This window comes from Neofelis nebulosa, chromosome 3 (genome assembly GCF_028018385.1).
Source record: "Neofelis nebulosa isolate mNeoNeb1 chromosome 3, mNeoNeb1.pri, whole genome shotgun sequence".
Classification (NCBI taxonomy): Eukaryota; Metazoa; Chordata; class Mammalia; order Carnivora; family Felidae; genus Neofelis; species Neofelis nebulosa.
Genome location: NC_080784.1, coordinates 122227396 through 122248568, shown reverse-complemented (window position 1 = coordinate 122248568; position 21173 = coordinate 122227396). Strand labels below are relative to the sequence as shown.

The following is a 21173-nucleotide window of genomic DNA, read 5'->3' as shown; positions in this document are numbered from 1 at the left end:
TTAAGTCAGTAAGGCCAAGGAAGGCCTAGTTTACACTCTAGTCCCATTGTTTGTGTGCCCTGGCTATGTATTTCTAAAAAGGAAACAGAAGTACTTGCCCCACAGAAATGACACATTTTTCTCTAGCACTTGTGTGCTATACAAAAGCCAATGACAATCTACTAAAATGACTTCCAGGAGTGATAATATTTTAGATAAAAACAAATGCCTATTTTCTATCAATTCATAGATGCTACCTAATGAATTTGGTCTAATGTGTCCTTCAACTTAGCGTTATGGTAGGAAAAGCCCAGGATCTCGAGATGAGACTGTTGGAATCTAAATACAGTAAAACCTTTGATTGCGAGTAACTTGTTCTACGAATATTCCACATGACATTTCGAATAAATTTTAACTTGATAAATGAGCAACATCTTGCAATACAAGCAGTATGTGACGGCAAATGTCACACGATCACAGATCACAACTGAGCCAACAGTTCTTCTCTCCCCTGCCACCTCACTGAAGGATTGGGGGTGATGGTCTCCATGCTCAGATGCTCTGTCTCAAGCCACGATGTTTGGCAGAAATCAGTGATCTTTCAGAATGTTGGAAGGTGCCCACAACTGACATTAGTGTATTTCTTGTCACTTCAAAGCACCTATGGACAGTCCTTTGCTTTTCCATACAGGAGTAGGCTCAGGAATGCTTTGCTTCATTCTAGGTCAGGCTGCCTGCAGATATAGACCCTTCCTCTGCTAATTGTCAGTTATGTTAAATACAGTATATGACAAGAGTTTATTAATAGCATGCTGCAGTCAACATCCGTGAGAGTGTATACAATAGCCCCCATGCAGAAAAAGATTCCACTGAGCTAACAGACATCAGTGATTCCATTAGTGATAGTGAAAGTCGTCCTACACAGTAACCTCCTTTCTCTTGTCTCCCTCACACTAGCCAGGAAGGTTTTCAAAGGTAAGTGCAAGTTAATTTGTTTATTTTTCTTTATATTTTGTATTTTATTATTTTATATTATGTTACAGTACTGTAATCACTTTTATATGAATATTTTGGGATCATGGAACGAATGATCTGAGTTTCCATTATTTCTTATGGGGAAACTCGCTTTGATATACAAGTGCTTTGCATTACAAGCATGTTTCCAGAACTAATTATGCTTGCAAACCAAGGTTTTACTGTACCTGCTCCAACATTTATTTGCTGTGTGACCTTCAAAAGGCACTGCCTCTCCCCTAGCTTCAGAGTTATTGGAAGGATAAAATTATGTAATGCATATGCAAAGCATATGCATTAATATTATTAACATTTTTAGAACAGAAATCTCAAAAATAAGTAAAGGCACTCACTGTATTATTTATGTTAAGATCCTATGAAGAAGAAGCAAAGTAGCTGATGAGTTGAAGTATTCCCTTCAAATATAATTGTGTGAAATGCATTACAAAACATATACTAGCAATAAATACACCAACTCTTTAATCATTATCCCTGAAAAATTCATTCTTCTACTGCCTAAAATGATGAAAGACTAAAATAAATCTCAGGGAAGGCAGAAGCACTGGAAATTTTTTTAAAAAATTATCATTCCAAAGTGCAGTCATAGAAAAATACACTAATTAACTAAGGAAAAGATCAAGGACAACCAATTATACAAGTACTTCCTTTTTTTTGTACAGAAGCCACAACCTTCTTAACGTATGTGGGATTTTTTCCCATGTTACATATGTAGAACCTAAAATAAAGATTTGTGTACTCACTCATCTAAATTGACCAGTTCCAAAAATTCATTTGGTTGCCAGCCTTAGGTAAAAGGCCTAGGAAAATCTACTTAGGACATAATTTGGGGCAAATAACTAAAAAGAAGAATCAAAAGAATCCAAATGTTTAATTAAAAGATCTAAAAAGGCTAGAACCAGAGGACAAGGTAAGCAAGATTAAATCAAACTTGAGGTATTCCTTTAAATGTAGTGCTTTGTAGAATTGTATAAAATAATTACCAAATCCAGAGTGGAGGAGACTTGACTTAATATATTTACATGAACACCTGGGTCAGGTGTTCCATAAGTCAAGAGTACTAGGAAAAATAATCCAACTTGAACTATATCAATTAAAAAAAAAAAAGTATGATATTGGAAGGGGAAAAAAGGAAGTACTGATGTCATTATGCTTTTGTGATGAACAGGTATATCATTTCTGGTCAATTTGTTTGCTGGTGGGGGAGGCAGAATATGACTAATTATATGCTAGGCATCATGCTAAGCACTGGGGAGATGAGTAGACAAGGCCTTGTCCTGGTTAATTTCACAAAGAGAAAATTTTGTTGCAAATGTTTGTGACATACTGTGTGTACAAAGTACAAGAAGTATCACAGACAGCTATGCCTGAGAAGATCAGAGAAGCTTTAGGCAGAAGAGGAACACAATAGAGAGCAAGAATGTTACAGAGGTAAAGCAAATACAAAGCCATGGAAAGTATCGAAATTTTTTAAGTAGTTCAGTTTAGTTTAATCAACTTTGTATAGACCAAACACAGAGAAGCATTGAGAATACACTTTGAATAAAAAGATGTTCTCTCTGCTTTCAAGAACTTATATTGTCATCAACTGTAAAGACTTAAATTCAGTACAATGTGACACATGCTACATTAAAAGTGTTTTCAAAATTCATGCAATAGGGGTCAAATTCTACAATATATAAAGAGTTCCTACAAATCAGTAAGAAGAAGATCAACAACCACATATGGGATTAGCATAATCAGATGTTCATTTTTAAAGGATCCCTCTAGTGGGAAAACTAATTTATGAGAAGGGACAAGTTTGAAAGCAAAAAGACTAATGTTGGGAAGCTATTGTAGCACTACGTGAAACATTTAGAAAACTTGAACTGAATAACAGCTTTGTTTAATTGGATGGATGATGGTAACATCAGCCAGGCTAAGGAACACAGGAGAAGAAATACCCCACTGGATTTTCACCATACCCATCTACAGCAACTGTTCTGTATAGGGTTTGAGAGAAAGCTCCAGAGGAAAAAACTAGGTTTCAAATATAGATGTGTTACTCATCAGCCTACAAGCAGCACACACCTGTCACCAATCCTATGCGTGTAAAGCTATGAAACTGCATGGAAGAACTTGTAAAAAGAAAAGGAACATCAACATTCAGGATTCAGTCCAGAGGAGCTGGCAAACAGGTCAAAGAGGAAACCCACAAAAGCCAATGAAGACAATGTTTCAAGAAGAAAGAGGTGGCCCATTATGTCAAATACAACAGAAGCCAGCAACTGGACAGTCACTGGTGACCTCTGCCAGTCTCAGAGGAATGGCAGAGGCCCTCACACTACAGTGGATTTGACAATGGGTAGGATACTTCAATGCAGGTTACTTCCAGAAGCAAAAAACTTTGCTTTCAAAGGAGCTGTCCAACAATGAAAAAACAAAAAACAGAACAAAAAACACACCACCCCCACAATGCTTAGCATGTACTGAGGTCTTTTGGGGGGCAGGCAGTAAGCTAGGCATTTCACATACAATTCCTCTCATAGTTTACAACAGTCTTGCAAAGTTGAAAAATTAATACTATCCGTTCCACTTTTCAGTAAGCAAAATGGGTTCAGGGTTGTTACATGACCTCCCCACAGACACAGCTGGTACATAGAGAAAGCAGGATTTAAAAGCAGATTTTCTCAAAGTGTAAACCAATGTTATTTCTACACTCTGATGCTGCTTCTTCATCACTGTAAATATTCTACAGGGGTGGGGCGGTGGGGCTTATTAACCATTTAATAGGAAGGTGGTTTTCCTTTTTTTTTTTTTTTTTGGAAGATAGTTGAACTAGTTGGCTTGACTTTGAAAGCCTCTTCCACCTTCCACAACCCATGATTCTTTCTCATACACCTTGCTCACAGGTGAACTGTAACAGCTACAGAATTCCACATATAAATACTCAACACTCCTTTTGTAGCTCCTTTTATTCCATCTATATTTACAAACAAGCCCATGCTCTAACATTGTGCTTATAGACAAGACACAGGAAAAAAACAATATTGCTTCCCTTTATTTTTGCCAAAAAATTAAAGTACAAACTATGAAAAACAGTGAATCACTCCTTTACTGTCCTCCACAGCATGTAGTATCTTCTGCTATTAAAGTAATTACCACTTATGTTGTGATTTGCTTCCCCCGCCCCCACCACCACTACGCGCGCGCGCACACACACACACACACACACACACACACACACACACACTAGATAGCAACCTTCAGAGATTGCCTACTTTAAGGCCCAAGAACACAGCACAGACCCAGGCAAGCAGTGATGCATGCATGGACAGGATGGAAGGATGGATGTGTAGGAAAATGGTCTGATAAGTGAAGGAAACAATATATTTTCAACAGTCATTTTATACTCAATAATGGATTATTTAATCTATTTACCAACCAGGGTATTACAATTATATCACACGTGAAGGGAGCAGACAGAAAACTGAGTGGTGCAAGAGGCATGGCATTCTTCTTCAAAAGGAGACATGAAAGTTTACTCTCAAAAGTCTCCTAAAGCACAGGACTTTTCTTGAATTCAATACTATCCAAAGGCCAAGGCCAAGCTCATCCTAAAGAACAATTCATGGAATTTTGGCCATGGCCCGTGGGAGATGTTTGAAAAGAGCAGGCTGCATAAAGCACTTTGAAATCACCCCAGGATATTTCAAGATCTATCCAATCTGCAGATCTGGCTAATGAAGGTACACTCTCTAAGTGCAGAAGTCAGCCTTTCTGTCAAGATGCACATGACATTCACTCGCATAACACACTAGCATGCATGAATCCAGATTGCAATAAACTGTCCTCAAAAATGTCCACTGGATGGGGCGCCTGGGTGGCGCAGTCGGTTAAGCGTCCGACTTCAGCCAGGTCACGATGTCGCGGTCCGTGAGTTCGAGCCCCGCGTCAGGCTCTGGGCTGATGGCTCAGAGCCTGGAGCCTGTTTCCGATTCTGTGTCTCCCTCTCTCTCTGCCCCTCCCCCGTTCATGCTCTGTCTCTCTCTGTCCCAAAAATAAAAAATAAAAAAAAAAAAAACGTTGAAAAAAAAAAATGTCCACTGGAATAGAGCAAACACTGCCATAGGCTATAAGAATGCACAATTTCCACTGTGATTAACGGTGTATCAGAAGATCAAAAAGCCCGTACGTTATGCAAGATGCCCACCATGATAGCTACAGTTCCATCCCTTCTCCTGCATGAGGAAAAACATCAGAATACAAGCGAACGTAGTATTTTAGGGTTGAACAGGAATCCACCCTGGCTTATATATAGATATTTTAAAATAAGTCATTTGCAAACTTCTGTACGTTGTTGTCAGTAGCTGTTAATACCTCACAGCTGAGTGTAACACAGAAATGTGTTGTGACACCATAGTTGGAAGGCACTGGCCTCTTTTAGGCCTCCGGGAAACTTAAACTAGGTATCAAATTACAATCGAACTCACTAGGTTAGCCAAATTCAATGGCCTTAGGAGCTGTATATTATCAACAACCTTCAAAGACTAGGTGCCCAGAAGAGTGAGCAAGCAGAGAAGGCAAGTTTGGCTCTGGGCAAGCAGGGTGCTGAGCTGCCTTCATGGTGCGATTTGAAAAGTAAACAAGGGACTTGGCCTGTCCTCAATTACCACACTAATATCACCATGCTATCATGCTGTCTTTATTACTGGTCTGTATTACATATAAAAGCAAGTAAAAGGAAGGCAACACCTCCAGAAAGTCACTGCTAAAATGCATCTGCTATTCAGATTTTCTGGAAAGCTCTGCATATAGAGCAGGTTAGGTATTTGAACCTTCAAGCTGCAGGACCGGGAGATGACAGTGGAAGGGAATTTCAATAGGAAGCCATGAGGAGTAAAAGCATCATGGCAGTAGCAGTACCGCCCCCCCCCCCCCCCCCCAGCCAAGGGACATCAAGGGATACAAGACTGGATCAGTGAAGGACCTGAAAGTTTAAGGGTCAGCATGAGAACACAGAAGAGAAAAGCAGGAGTACCTAGGCAACCAAGCTCAAGGTGCTGGAAGTTCGATGGAAAGAGGTAAGCCAACATGTACCTTTACTCACTTCTCCATTTTCCAAAGAACTTGACAATCACCATGGTTTAAAGGAAGGCTACTGGGCTGGAGAAGGACCCAGAAACAATGTCATGTGGGGAATAGCCAGAAGACTTAACAACATGAAAGTTGCTTTTAATATCAAATAAGCTCTCTTGTGAAAGACAGATAAGGCTCATCTTAGGGAACTCTACAGGGCAATGCTAGGAACAATGATTGTGTACTCCAGAGCAGTAACTGATGTCAAACCTAAGGAAACACTCTGACAAGTAGAAATGGCCAGGTGAGAGCAGGTCTTAGTCAGTAGGGGGCTCCTTCATGCTTTCATGAAACAGTGCGATTAGCATCCATCACAAAGGCTGGACAGAACATTCTAAATTGGGGATGGACTGAGCTAGATCACTGCCACACCTTCCAATTCCAAGAGTTTGATTTGTTTGTTTTGCTTTGGCTCAGACACTTTGGCAAGTGTAAGAGGTAAAAGCTTTCCCACTCATCTCTCAGTCCCTCTCACCAGTACAGAATCAGAGGACTGGCTCCAGGCCAGATGAGGAGTTAGATTCCCAAGGTTTCTTCCAGCTTCAAAATTTTATAATTCTAGATTTAGATCACATTTACAACCTGAATAAACAAGAATCATCAATTCTCTCCATTCCGAAGATCACCCATAACCCATGCCAGTGTTAAATGTCCATGACTGGATTAAAAAAAAAAAAAAAAAGTCACCAAAATCCCTGATGCTTCCAGGTAGTGTTTTTTCTTATTCAATTGATAGTGGTGACAGATTAACGTAGGAGTGTGACCCACTGTAGAAAGAGACTTATTAATACCTGAAATCTATAAATTACCAAACTTTTCTTATTCAAACTCAATAATCTTAGTTCCTTTCACAATTTTAAGTCCTTTAACCACTTGGGGAAGGGGGAGGAACCTCTTTTTTTTAAGAACCTCCAAATTTTCTGCATGCATTTCTGAAAGTGCATGTGGAAATGAGACAGAGTAGTCAAGTAGAATTCTGGCCAGAGGTGTAGTCAACAGAGAGATTCCTCCTGACTGCCGACTGCAAATTGGCAGTGACAGTGATGTGATTTTAGGTGAGAAATTATAGTTTCCCTGGTCTTCAACTCCTTGAAAGAAAAGTATTTTTGCACTAGGGAGACAGATTAAATCCTAGCCCATAAACAGGTGCTTGGAAAGCCTGCTTCAGTGGGGAGCCATCTGACCAAGTGCGGACGAGGTCAGATCAGTGGTGCTCTGTAAGGACTGGGCTGAGAGCAGGTGCCTCACAACATACCCTCTCCCAGCTGATGTGGATCCCAGGGCTGAGTTTTCAGAAAAACATCCACCAGGTAGACGTGCCATCGGCAGAGCTGACTCACCAGCAGCCTGTACTCACGGAATGGGCCTGAAGATTTTTTATTAGTATTACACAGACATGTCTTATCTGGGCCTGCAGTATGTTTTACATCTCTGCTCTGATTCCGAAACATATTGACTTTTATTCATTTGCATTTGTGTATTTATCTAAGTAAGCAATGTAATTGTGAAGTCTAATCTGGGCCTCCCAGAGGCTTGTCATAGTGGCTCTCTCTCAACTTGGTATCATCACCAGTCTTCCTGAAGGAAGAAAACATCACCTACCTCTGAGAAAATAGACCTATATGTCCTTTGACTGACAATGAGCCACCGACAACCAAGCACTCCCTGGGTAAGCCACTCCTGCCCGTTATGTTTCGGTAGTCTGTCTATTGGGCAAAAAACATGTAATCTCAATTAACGAGAGAGCATTTCAGAAATACATGTGAAAAAAACCCTTCTACAGCATTGGCACTTATGAAACAAGAAACTCACCAGATGTTTGTGAGCTGTCCATGACTTAGGATCCACAAAATTTCATAATAGAAAAGAACTCTATAATTTGGAAATTTAAATCCCTCTTATCCTTTATCTGTTATTTTGTTCATTTACCAACCAACGTATCAAGGGTATATTCTACAGTAGGCATTGTACTGGGGTTAAATATACCAAGATAAGTGGAGGCAGGCCCCTCTCTCCTAGAGAGGAGGCAGAAAGGTAAATAAGTCTTCACAGAGCATGCTCTAATCAAAGTGTCCTCCGAGAAAATGAAGAGGCTGAGTCCCCTTACTCCAGTTGAAGGTTTCAGGAGATGCGGTCCCAGAGGAGGTGTCCTCTGAATCAAAGCTCAAAGGATGAGAATTGAAAGATGAGAACTGTTACCGTGACAATAATCAAGCCCACACACAGAAGGTATGCATGTACTTTATTAGCATTAAGTAGGCACAGCAGACCAACAATGCCAGGTTTAATTTAAAAAAATTTAATTCCTTTGTAAAAAGCAAAATAATAATAATAACACAAACTTGGAAGTCCTGACTCAGGTTCTGTCATTGTAAGAGAATATATTGTGCTTTTAATTTAATTTGATAAAACGGCATGGCTTACAGGATGTTTAAAAACAAATGTCAACGATGGCTTGAAGCCCACTTAGAAGAATATAAGGAGTCAGCAGAGCTGGTGCCACATTTTTTTTAACTTCTCATAGCCCATATATCTTCCCATTGGATAGAATCCAATGACATTTGGGGGCCAGCAGAGGGCAGGAGGAGGGCAGGAGGTTATGTTGAAGAAGGCTGCGTTTCTGAATTACAAAAGCATTACAGAAAATGATAAATTGAGATGTAAACAAAGGAAGAGGGGTTTTTCTGGTCTGGGTTTGTTTTGTTTTGTTTTGTTTTGTTTCATGGAATTTTCCCGATCATTCTCTCTTCAAGTCCAAATCTAAACAATAATTAAAAACTATAAATCACCCAATATGTCAAACACTGAGTGATTAACATATCTTTTCTCACCTGTCAAAAACTGATCAGTCTAAGGGGAAATACAACAAAAACCGAAAAAAAGCTTTCGAGTTCAAGCTAATATGCTGAGTTGAAAAGGAGTTAGCCTTTTAAACTCAGCTGGCGTGAAGCCAGTCCAAATGACCAAACAACAAAACTTCCCTGAATCTAATTATATCACCTTATTAATGCCTCCCTCTCATACTCTATTGTCTGATGCGGCTGGAGAGGAAGTATTCCAAAACCATACAGTTATCATATAGAACCATTTATAAAAAAGACAGAACTTAATACAATTGTACTCAAAATAAATACATAATTTGTCTCCATTCATTGCTTCAGGAGGTACAGTGAGAATTGTGCAATGTTCAAAGTCATCAGACAAGAACCGATTCAGGGCATAAGAAGCAAGGCACTGAGCTAGGCAACACTGATTCGATGACCATGGTTTTCAAACTAAAACTCTGAATATACATATTAACAAAAAAAAATTTGTGTACCTTCCACGAATATGCAGCAATCTGGGAGACATAGTTCAGACACCAACCTACCAGAATCTCCAAAACATTCTACTACTACACAGAGACAACTGAACATTTTAAATCAGAAGTAACAGCTCCTCCCCCCAAAAAATAAAAAAATAAAGTGGGTCCAAACAGTTACCGTATGGACAGTATAAGAAGAGACTCTACATCTCAGAAACTTAGAGCTAATGGGATCTTTTAAAATTTAGCTCTGTATGAATAAAACTCTCTTTCTGAACATCAACCATCATTCTTCTGGCTTCCTAACTGTAGAAAGTACCTGACACTGACAAACCCTGTAAGGTGGTCTGTCATCATCTGGAGGCAGCTGGAAACATAAATCTCTGGTCTCTACTTATGTGTTTTGCTTTCTGCAGACATCTGCAGAATTTCCAGTTGCAAGAGAGAGAAGTTCATAGAAAGTCAGACAGACCATCCTTTTATTTTTTTATTTTTTTTTTCAACGTTTTTTTTATATTTATTTTTGGGACAGAGAGAGACAGAGCATGAACGGGGGAGGGGCAAAGAGAGAGGGAGACACAGAATCGGAAACAGGCTCCAGGCTCCGAGCCATCAGCCCAGAGCCTGACGCGGGGCTCGAACTCACGGACTGCGAGATCGTGACCTGGCTGAAGTCGGACGCTTAACCGACTGCGCCACCCAGGCGCCCCCAGACCATCCTTTTAAAATAGAGTAGGAATATACTTGGTATAAGGCAAAGACATGGATTAAGGAAATAAAAAGAAGAACACAACATTCTATTCCTGTGATGTCTCACAAAGAATAGATCGAATTCTAAAACTGTAATATTTTAATGATTCATTACTGCTTTCTCAGCCAGGGTTTGTTTTTGTTTTTAATATCAGGGTTTCAGTTACTGCATGTACATTTGTGAAAAGGATTTGAGATCCCAGCCATAGGCCCAGGTCCTCAGTTTGCCAGTCCATCTGATTTAAGCCATTATTCAGAACACCTAACCATAGAGGAATATGAAGTGTTTTATTTGACTTCTTATGTGAAATATAATTGATGGCTTATCATGATACAGCCTGTATGAATACAGAAGATGAAAATACAGTAAAATGAGTTAATAATGCTGAAAATGTCAAGATTACTAAAGACTTAATTTACAAACTGAAACCGTGTGTCAGTGCCGACATTCCCACCTGATGACTATTTTTTAAAAAGGAGTGAAACACCTACGAAGCACTGGTTGTTGGTTTTGCTTGAGCTTTCTCTAGAAATTCGTAAAATCCTCAAACCAGACCAACTGTATCGGCCATTATCTGTAGTTCAAAGAGGCTTATGATAACAACCTTCAAAATAAATGTCAATAAATGTTTTAGTAGGAGAATATGCTATTTCTGTTTCTGTGTATACATTTACCTGAATAGAGAATAACGTTTAACAATTTTCCTTTAGTAAACCTCATGCCAAGATCAAACCAGATTATAATATCTATCGTCAGAATGTTTATTTCTGCTAAATACAGAGATATAAAAGCTCCCTCTCCTATTGAAACTATTTTATACAGCTAGTAATTCAGTAAAGCAAAGTTTGAAATACTATGTGACATCTTAAATATACCAAAAGAAGTGACACTGTCAAACAGGTTTTCAAGACAAAAGAACATCTTTGCTAAAGGAAAGAATTTGCTTACACTTACCTGCATTCTAGTCCCACCTGTGACCGACCATGCTATCTATTCTGTCTCCATTTCTTCAACTATAAAATAAATGCCACCATAAGCTACTGTTGTAGACCCAAGGCATTCACAGACTTCAATATTAATTGTTCTGACTATTCTTGAGTGACCCTGAAAATACATTAACACATTGTCATTTGTAATTCTGTGTCAGCAGTGACTGAATTGCCATTCCCAGGCAAGTGGACCCAGTGTGACCTCAAATTCCATTTGAGGATCCTCTGGTTCCCAGAAGTGAGGGGTGAGTACAATTTTACAAATGAGGAAAAAACCTGTGACTTACAATACATTACAGTGGAATTGTAGAAAGTTGGAATTCAAAATCTCACTGTCTCTCTCTTGACTATCAAGAGAATGCTACACCACAAAGTTGCTAAAAAAAAATGACAAAATGATTTTTTAGTATTTACCAAAGTTCCAGATCGTGAATCATCATCATTCCCTATAGTTCAGGAGTGTCCAATATTTTCACAAAACTTTCAAAACAGTAAATTAACTGGATTTGCTAAAAGGAGAGTATGTCTAGAAAAATGCTGTTTTCCAATGAGGTCACTCTAAATGGACTCTTTATTTGGTTTCGTAATTAGTTCCAACTTTACACATGGCTGACACAGAAAAGATAAGGAAAAGCATGAGAGACCAATTATAAAAATTATAAATGTACATCAAAGTCATATTTCATATTTTTAAAATTATAAATAAAACAGGTCATATTTATGGAAATGAACAGATTTAAAAAATGAAGTAGACATAAAAAGGCATGTTTTTAAACTAACATAAACAAATGTAAAACTAACTAGATTCTAAGCTGTTACTTTTTTCACATTTTAACTGGATGTCTTAAAATAGATTGCTCATTTAAAGTACAGGTTCTTTCCCCCAGTTTCCAAAAAAATATTCTTTTCTAAATGTTAATTTCCTATTCGATGGCATTTTAGAATCATTGGAAGTTCCCCGAATCACAGTCTCAATTGTTGCCTAAGGCTTTTGTGTTAGTTTACAAAATGTTTTGAAAATAATGTTTTGTTACATTTACTTTATAGTAGAAATCCTGAAAGAAAACACTAATGAACAGATCTAATTTGTAATTAATAGCATTAATTTACATGCTACTCACTACATCCCGAAAAGAATCTGTTCTGTTAAGTACATTAACCATGCCCAAACCGTGTTGTTTATATTATTAATTAGATTAGCAGACCCTTTCTTCACATTCATTGCTGATGGAGACTTCAGCCACCAAACACTAATGCTTAATCATAGTTTCAGTTAACGACACTGAATTAATGAGGTCTTACTGCACTCAAATGGAAAACCAGATAGATAGAATTTACTATACTATAGAATAGACGGTCAATCTAAGAAAAATAAATTCACAATGAGCTCCTCTTGACACACCACAAAGAAATGGCATTATTTAATACTTTGCTTCAAAATCCAAACATGATCATGATTACTGATGTAGCATAGCTTGATGTTCTTTTTAAGCAATATTACCATCTCATCAGCTAGAAACACTGGCGGCTTGAATCTTTGTTTACTTAATATTTTGCTTAGCTACCAGCTTCTTGCTTATATGATCTTAGATATCCTTCCAGAATTTCCCTGTGTGTATTTTGTCTTCACAAACAGTATATAAGCTGACAATACAAAGAAAAACAGTTTGTTTTGTTTTGTTTTGCATTCCCCACAGCCAAAAGCAACCTGACAGACACAAAGCACAAATTCCCTACCTACAGTTTTTGAGAAAACCCCCAAAACTCTTCCCAGGCATTTACTCCCCATCAACCTGCCATGCTATCTGGAATTTCTACTATTAAAATCAGTTCGGGTTAAGGTAAGAAATACCTCATTAGAAAATACTTGGAGATGGGAACAAAGGGAAGGGAAAAAGAAGTAACAAAGCAAGGTACTCATTAAATACAATTTCATTTCCTCCAAGTGTATGACTTCCAAATAGCTAAGTTCCAAAGCCAGGAGGGAGTGTTAGGGCTAGACACGGAGTTAAAGGCAGGGACGGGCAAGGAGAAATAAAAAGAAGCCAGAGTTTGGAACCAGGCCTGTGGAGCACCACTGCAGAGAAAAACCAGACTATGTGGTGTGTTGGGGGAAAGAAGGGAGAGTAGTTATTCTTCTATTTACTGCCCTCCATCTTTTGCCATACAGTTACGCATATATTTTGTTTTCTTAAAAAAATGTAAAACAGTAAACGGGTCAAATTACTCCGATTTCCAACAAATGGCATTCCCAAGATCTTTTCTATGAGGTTTTTTTTTTTTTTTATGTTTTCCATTGTTTTTATCCAAGAACAGTCAAATTGAAACAGCACCAGTTTTGCTAAATGAGAGGTAAATTTTTTTGAGGTAATCTAAATAAATGCTTCTCATCTCCAGTGCTGCCATTCCCTTTCATTTTTAAGATCTGGAAAACTGATCAGGGCTCTGAACACACTCTAGAAGATGCTACAAACCTGAAACATCGCATAGTTAGTTGAGACTTAAACTCAACCTACCTTTCTAAAGCTGCATTCTGGAAGTACAAATCAAGAAAGCCGTCACATCATGGTATTACTACAAACAAAACCACAAGCACAGCTTTATTTGTAAACAGCAATTTGTTATACAACAAAAGCCAGATCACACTAATGCAGATAACTGTAAACAAACACCATGGCATGCCATGGTAATAATGATCCAAATACTTCTTATTTCTATATGCAACCAAATATTACTATCTGTATTGTAAAAGAAGAGGAAGTTTGAGGAGCACAAAAATTTCCTCGAGGATAACCCCTTTCCTACATTAAAGAATCCTGTCAGACTACTGAGGTGAAGTTCTAGCAAAATTTAAAGTCATGGTTCCATGAACTATGTCTTACCTAATTTTGTAAACCTGAAAAATCATTTGGTCATCTATTTTCCATTCATCATTCATGTACTTTCTACTCACTAAGCATGTGTATACGTAGGGAAATGCTATCTGTTAGAGAACTGGTAATCAAAACAGATTACCATTTCAAAATAATCAGTTATAAAAATCATATATGTGACCAAATGTTGATCCAACATTCAATAATGCCTTTTAAAAAGCCAACAATATAAAGTCTATAAGAAAGCATAAGAAAAATAACATGCCCACCTTAAAATCAGGATTCATCAATAAAAGTTTTTTTCTATAAACAAAATTTCACATTTAAAATTTCACATCAAGATCCCTATAAAAACAAATACAAAATTACCTTTCCCTATTTTGAGACTTTCCTATTTTCCTACATTAACCACGTGTGCATTTTAGCTCTACAAAAATATGTAAACCATTTTTTTTGGAATTAAGGAGAATTTGTGTACTTACAATGAAGACTCATCTATAAAAACATTATAATATAGCATTGGAAAAAAGCAAGACCAAATAGGCATAGAACGGCTGAAGGGACTCTTTCACATTAATTGGTAAAGACATCAAGCCAGAATGTATAGACAATTCTACATTCTTCTCTCCATGACAATTTTACATTTACACAGAGAACCCACACTTTGTGATTTAAAACAGGGAACCTGAAGTTATGTATGCACATATGACTGACTTTTAATTGTTGACACATTTACTGCTAGCACTTTAATTGTAAGCTTTACACTGTTTTGAAAACAGGCAATCTTAACATACACTGGAGTTACACCTAAACATCACACATTAGGGAGATATTTGTTATTCTCCAATATTTCAGCAAAAGGTCTTAATTTTTTAAAATGTCAACAATAACCCTTAATACAAAGCATAGTTCTTTGGAATCGATTTGAATTCACTGTTTACATGAGGAGCCATTACTGCAGAGAACAGTTGTTCATCTGTAGTCCTACTTCGAGTCATTTTTTGCAAAGGTATTTCCTCCTTACTTTGATGAGTCTATGAATACTGCATTCAAGTAGGAATGATTCTAATATAATCAAAACAAGAAAAGATATTTTATTCTCTTTTTTTAAAAAAAGAGAAAACAATCCCCCTCCCCCATCACCACGCACACACACATACACACAACTTTAACAACTGAGCAAATGTGAATGGAGCAATGAACAGTTCTGTCGCCCCAGAAGGACTTCTGTATCATGCATGGTCTTAAGGCTGCGGAGTTACTTCACCTAAGTGCTCATGGGACCAATGACTTTATTGCCTTGCACTCAACTTGCATGGCCACATTAGATACTATCTCAGTTCTATACACCACACACACACACACACACACCCCGCGCGCGCGCGCGCGCACACACACACACACACACACACACACACACTCCACACCAGCCAGTGCTATTTGCAATTTCTAAGGCCCGTTCCGTGCCTAGCCCCTACCCCATCCCTGCTTTGCTCCGGGTCCTAACCCTAGGAACGAGGGATACTACTTAATCCTGGAGGATCTGCTCTGTTGTCCCATCCTTCCAGGATTTGTAGGATGGTTCCTCCCCAACTCCACCACGGAACACAACGAGGACGGCGGATTTTCCCGGGCAAGAAAGACCACTGCCTGTCCCCTTCCTCACCCCACGCATCCCCGCTTCTCTACGCCAGGAACCTCAGGGCAAGGAGTATACGATCCCGGGGCAGGGGAGAAGAGGCAATAACAGGAATCAAATGGCCCGTTAACAAGGGGGTGCCAGGGGCACGGAAGAAGCGAGCCGGGTGAGGTTACCACCAGGGAGGTGTGCTCCAGCGGGGAACCATTCAAGAGCACTGACAGGTCGGCGGGGGAAGGAAGGCTCCGGTGGCGAGGGAGGTTGGAGAACTGCTTTTCGTGTCTTTCTCAGGGCCTGCGGGGGAATCCCGGGGCGGCGCGGCGGGACTCTCGGGTCGTTCCCCGCCTCCCGCGGCCCCCGCGCGTCCCCTCGGCCACCCCCTCCGCCTGCGGCCGCCCCCGCCCCGCGCGGAAGGAAGCGCCGGGCTCCCCCCACGCTCTCCCGCTCTCTCGCGAGTCCTGTGCAGGCCCTTTCAGGGGGAGGGGGAGGGGGCGCGGAGGGAATTGCTGCAATGGAGCTCCGAGAGAACCCAGCCCGAGCGAGGCAGTCGGTGGAAAGCCACGGCCACATAAAAATGCCATATTAATTTTTTAAAAGCCATAAATCACCCCTCCCTCTGCAAAAGAAAATCATAAACCCGATCCCATGCAAGCCTGCGAGCAGCCACCCACTTCCTATTTCTGTCACAGCAGCTACACCCTGCCAGCAACCACCCCCCGGGCGCCCCCTCCCGCCACCGCCACCCCCGCCGCCGCCGCCTCCCCGCGGCTCAGCCATTTGCCAACTGACGCCCCCGTAAATAAAAATGCCCCAAGTGGGGCTGGGTGGGAGGCTTGGGGGGAAGGCGCGGAAAGGAGGGGGGGGTTCGAGGGTTGCACAATATCCTAGAAGGTCCGTGGCTGGAGCAAGGAGAGAACCGGGGGCGGGGGGAGGGGAGGCGAGCCGTGAGGGTTCCTGCGGCACACGGTGCACCGGGGCGACCGCGGCGCGCCGCTTACCTTTCACCACCCTGTCGGTCGTCGACAACTTGGGATCAATTGCCTTGGGCTCGGACATCTCCAGCCGCCGGGGGACAGCGACGCGCTGCTCGTCCGTCCTACTGCACACCCCGACCGGACCGGCGGGCCAGACACTGAACGCCGCCGCCGCCGCCGCCGCCGCGCTGCAAACCGCTCGGCTGGAGGTCTGGGCTTCTGAGCTGGCTTTAAAGTTACTGCCTTCTCGCGCGTCCCTCCTCCTCCTCCTCCTCCTCCTCCTCCACCTCCTCCTCCACCTCCTCCTCCTCCTTCGCCGCCGCCGCCTTCACTCCTCCTCCGCCGCCGCCGCCAGCCTCGCCGACTCCGCTCCGGGCTGCGCGTGTGTGGTGGTTATTTATTTATTTTCTAAGCACGCCTCTTGGTTCTTCTTTTATTCTTGGGGGAAGGGGGATGGGGAGGAGAAGCGCACACAGGAGCACCCACCCCGGCAAGGAGACCCGGCACCGCGGAATGAAGCCCCACGCGCGCACTCCGCCGGGATTAAGACCGATCACATGGGGAGGGCCGGGGGCGAGACAGAAGAGGCAGGGCCGCCGATGTCAGTGCCACCAGCCGTGCCTCGGCGTCCCCGGCGGCGGAGAGGCGGCCGCCGCTGCTGCTGCTGCCGCCGCCGCTGCTTCCCCACACCAAGCGCCGCCGCTGGCCCCGCGGCCGCCGGAGACGTCCCGCCGCTGCGCTCGCCCGCGCTCGCCTCTGCCTCCCCGCGCCGCTCCTTCACTCACACAGGCACAGCCGCGGAGCTCGGCAGACACAGTCCCGGGCGCAACCTACCCTCCTCCTCCTCCGCCGCCGCCGCCGCCGCCGCCGCCGCCACCGCGCCCGCCTCCGCCTCCTCCCCTTCCTCCTCCCGGCCCCCGCCTCCAGCGCCCCGGCAGCCTCCACCTCCCTGCGGAGCCAGCCCCCCGCTCCCCGCCCCGACGTCGAAGCTGCGGGCGCCCATTGGCTGGCGCGCGCGTCAGTTTCTGCTAGGTTGCTCCCTCGTCGCTCGGCCCTCCTCCCGCTCCTCCTCGCCGTCCCCGCCCCCCTCTCTGTTTTCTCCCAGCTGCCAGTCCAGTGGGCCTGCCGCCTCCGCCGCCCAGTCACCGCTCAGGTGTCACTGTTGCCGGCAGGCCGAGACTAGGGAAGGAGAATGGGCAGGGGGTCGCGGCAGGGAGGAACGGGGCTCTACCCTGCCACCCTCAGCCCGGTGTGGCTTCTGCCCCTGGACCCCGCACACTCCCCCGCGCAGCTTTGGCAACTGTGCCTAGTCGGCTGGGTTAAGCCGCAGTGTGAGTAGCCAAGTGCGGAGGGTGTCTCCGGGTGTGTGCGTGGCCCGAGAGAGGGCAAGAAGGGGGGAGGCAGGGAGAGGAGGGAAGAGGGTGGGGGTGAGGAGCACCGAAAGAGGGCGGAGGAAGGAAGAGCGCGGGGAGCTCGGGGCCCGCGGCACAGCTGCTGTCGCTGTCGCTGCAGCAGCTGTCCAGGGAGAATCGCCAAAACGGCGACGAATAAACAACTTACCTTGGGGAGACGGGCTCCGGCTGTGATGGGTGTACGGTGCATTTTGCTATTGGGGCTTTTTGATGCGCGATGTGCTGGTTATTAACGTTTCCCCACACAAACACACGCATCCACACCTTCTGAGAAAGGGGCCGCTTCTCAGCGTCGCGCCGGGGAGGTGGCCGAGTGTGTGGGACGCGCTAGCCAAGGAGATTGGGGACGGGAGTCCAAGCGACCCCGGGCAACTCTGAGTCACCCGGGGCCGCCCTGCCAATCTCCGGAGACAAATGATGGGCAGGAGACACACTGGAGAGGGTCGCCTTTTCCCTGTTCACGCGCGCACGCAGCCACTAGTCGGGACTGGTGGCAGCACATCTCCAATCATCCGACGTCCACTTGGTGCGCTAGGTGTGTGCAGGGCCCTGAAGCCCAAGGCGGATCCCCACACTGGTCCCTTTGGTTGGAAGGAGAGTAAAGAAGGGAACACTAGGTGCAGGAGGACAGAGAACGACAATGCCCCGACAGCTCCTTTCTGACCTGTCTGCCGCACCACAGAATGAGGAGATCATCTCCCTCTGCCAGAAGGTCACCTCCGCTCACAGCCCCTCTCTCTGACCAACCGGGCAAGATTGGAGCATGCTTCTTCGTCGATAACGAAGAGAGCTGAGTAAATTTCTCACCCTCGATTCTTCCTGTTTCGTTTCTAAATTCCTTCAATATCAGGTTTTTCCTATTTCCTGGATTCGACCATAAGCCCAGTAAAAGGCCTAATAAAAGATTTAGGGAGCTAGGAGATGGAGCCAGAAGTGTTTGGGTAGCAGGGATTAGATTTCGAGTTCAAACCCGAAAGGAAGTTGGAGAACTTGACTGATGGCACCAGAGTATGCCTTGAGCGTGCTGCCTGCAAGGAATAGGAACTCACCCTAAAAGGCAGGGAAGCCTCGGTGTGGGCCTTCTAGCAAATGGAGACCATGCAGGGTGTGTCCCTCCTACTCAGGGACGCTGCCACTGTCTCCAAGATTCTGCTGCCCAATTCACACCCCCAGCATAGTGTGTGGTAATTAGGCAGACAGTACTTTCAATAAATATGTATTGTGTTCCTTTTATATACACCAGACACTATGGTAGGTTATTTGGGGGGGGGGTTGGGGGAGGGGAGGGGGGAGGGGCAGTTACTGGAAAATGGTCCTTGCCCTCAATAAAGCCTAGAGTCTAGTAGAACTGTCATAAAAATATGAGCTCTGAAAGGCCACTGTATCGCCTCAGGAAGTGGTTACTGAAAACAGTCTCCTGAGCCCTGGCAGAGCCAGTTGCTAAGGCAGATTTGGGAAGTTGGTTCCTGGCCAGATGGCACAGAGTGAGGCAGGGACGCCAAGACCTATGGGTGAAGAAGAGGGCCTGCCTGAGGAAAGACCAGGAAATCATGTCCAAGGATGCTCACTTCCAAGGCCACAATGTTTTCTCCCACATGTCGCAAATAAACAGGCAGTTCCCACTGCTATTTGGACACGTTTCAGGTTTAGGAAAAACACCTTGAACCAAGATCAGAAGGCTTAAAATGTCGGCATCAATAGAGAAGTTTTATGATACAGACAGGAAATAAAGGCACACCTTTGAGGCACACCCTTCAGTCCGCTACAAGTTTGGGACACCTCCTAGCTGAGGTATGTGTGGGAAAAAAAAAGTTATGAATCATAATCCCTTTACAACACATCTTACTATCATTGGACACCTTTAATGCACGTGTATGGTCCATACTGTTGCGACACAAACACATCTTCTTAGACAAAATTGGACCCTACTCAAAGGAAAACTAGACAGCAGAAATTAGGGACTAGTTATGTCTGCATATCTGGCATACTGGTATAGCCAAATCATCTCTTTGTTTGTTTGTTTGTTTGTTTGTTTGTTTAGCGTTTATTTATGTTGAGGTGTGGGGCAGGGGGAGAGCAGAGAGTAGAGTGAGAGAATCCCAAGCAGGCTCCACACTGTCATCACAGAGCCTAATGCTGGGCTCAATCACACGAACCCATGAGACCATGACTTGAGCCGAAATCAAGAATGGGACACTTAACTGACTGAGCCACCCAGGAGCCCTGCCAAAATCATCCTTTGTATTCAGATATGTTTTCAGATCTCCTACAATCTGCTGCCATTTTTTTATCCTGTTAGACTCTCCAAGCAGTCCTTGATTATGTTACCACTTTCATAAAATTACCTTACACTTGGAATTTACATTTTCAAGAAGTTACTGCAATTCATTTTCCCAAAGTTACTAAAACAATGTCCTTTGCTTATGAAGAGAACAGAGAAAAAAAGGTGGGGGGCAAGGGGGGAACCATCTTGGCAGAAAACAACTTGCAGTCTGCTAAAAACCTGTATTTCCCCTTCCTTCCCAGTATACTCTCTGAGAACCATGTGCCCGGGTGAGATTCCATTTCCTGGCCTGCATTTGTGTGCATCTAAATGGGTGCATGTGACTAGCTCTGGCCAAGGCATTGTGGACTGAAGTGTTTCATCAGTTTCAGGCCAAGGCAGTTAAGTGGCAGTTATACATTCTTCAGAGCCTATGAGTTCCCATCCTTTAGCTGAATGCAGAGACTTCTAGGGCACAGGGGAAGGCATAACTCAAAATGGAAAGTGCTAAATGCCCAAATTACCACATAGAGGAAATCTGCCCACCTACAGGGAAAATCTGTTTTAGACTTTGCATAAAGAAGAAATAAATTTTTAGTGTGTTGCTCCATTGAAATTTGAAGATATGTTTGTTAGGGCAACTAGTATTACCAAATTAATACACAAAGTTATTTATTATGTTAGCTCAAAAAGTAAAATCCAGAATCATCGTGTGTCTGCTCTGTAACAGCACTAACAGAATACCAAAAGTAGCCTTATTTCTTTTAACACATGAACATCAAAATTTTATTTTTTGTGAGTGAATTACTCATTTACCAGTTGTGTTTTGAACACCTGTG

The 21173-nt window shown here is 43.1% G+C and overlaps 2 protein-coding genes across 6 annotated transcripts in view; one reads left to right on the top strand and one right to left on the bottom strand.

Annotated features, from left to right (window-relative positions):
- The window catches only part of PPP3CA (protein phosphatase 3 catalytic subunit alpha), a 325796-nt gene extending 307387 nt beyond the window's left edge, over positions 1 to 18409 (bottom strand). For 2 of the 5 annotated variants that reach the window (XM_058721800.1, XM_058721801.1), the window contains exon 1: positions 16684 to 16936. In XM_058721800.1, the coding sequence (XP_058577783.1) occupies positions 16684 to 16741 (58 nt within the window). In that variant the 5' untranslated portion in view covers positions 16742 to 16936. Of the gene's footprint in view, positions 1 to 11138; positions 11198 to 13689; positions 13748 to 16683; positions 16937 to 18219 lie in introns of those variants that run through there. The other 3 variants (XM_058721802.1, XM_058721803.1, XM_058721804.1) reach the window with 3 other exon arrangements.
- On the top strand, positions 16984 to 20785 carry LOC131507271 (uncharacterized). Its single transcript, XM_058721807.1, has 2 exons — positions 16984 to 17990; positions 20598 to 20785. The coding sequence occupies exon 1, from the start codon at positions 17217 to 17219 to the stop codon at positions 17967 to 17969; it is 753 nt and encodes a 250-aa protein (XP_058577790.1). The 5' UTR covers positions 16984 to 17216; the 3' UTR covers positions 17970 to 17990; positions 20598 to 20785.
- Positions 20786 to 21173: the final 388 nt, after the last annotated feature.

Coding starts and splice junctions, on each gene's coding strand:
- LOC131507271 (XM_058721807.1), top strand. CDS start 17,217: ATGGGGAGGGCCGGGGGCGAGACAGAAGAGGCAGGGCCGCCGATGTCA.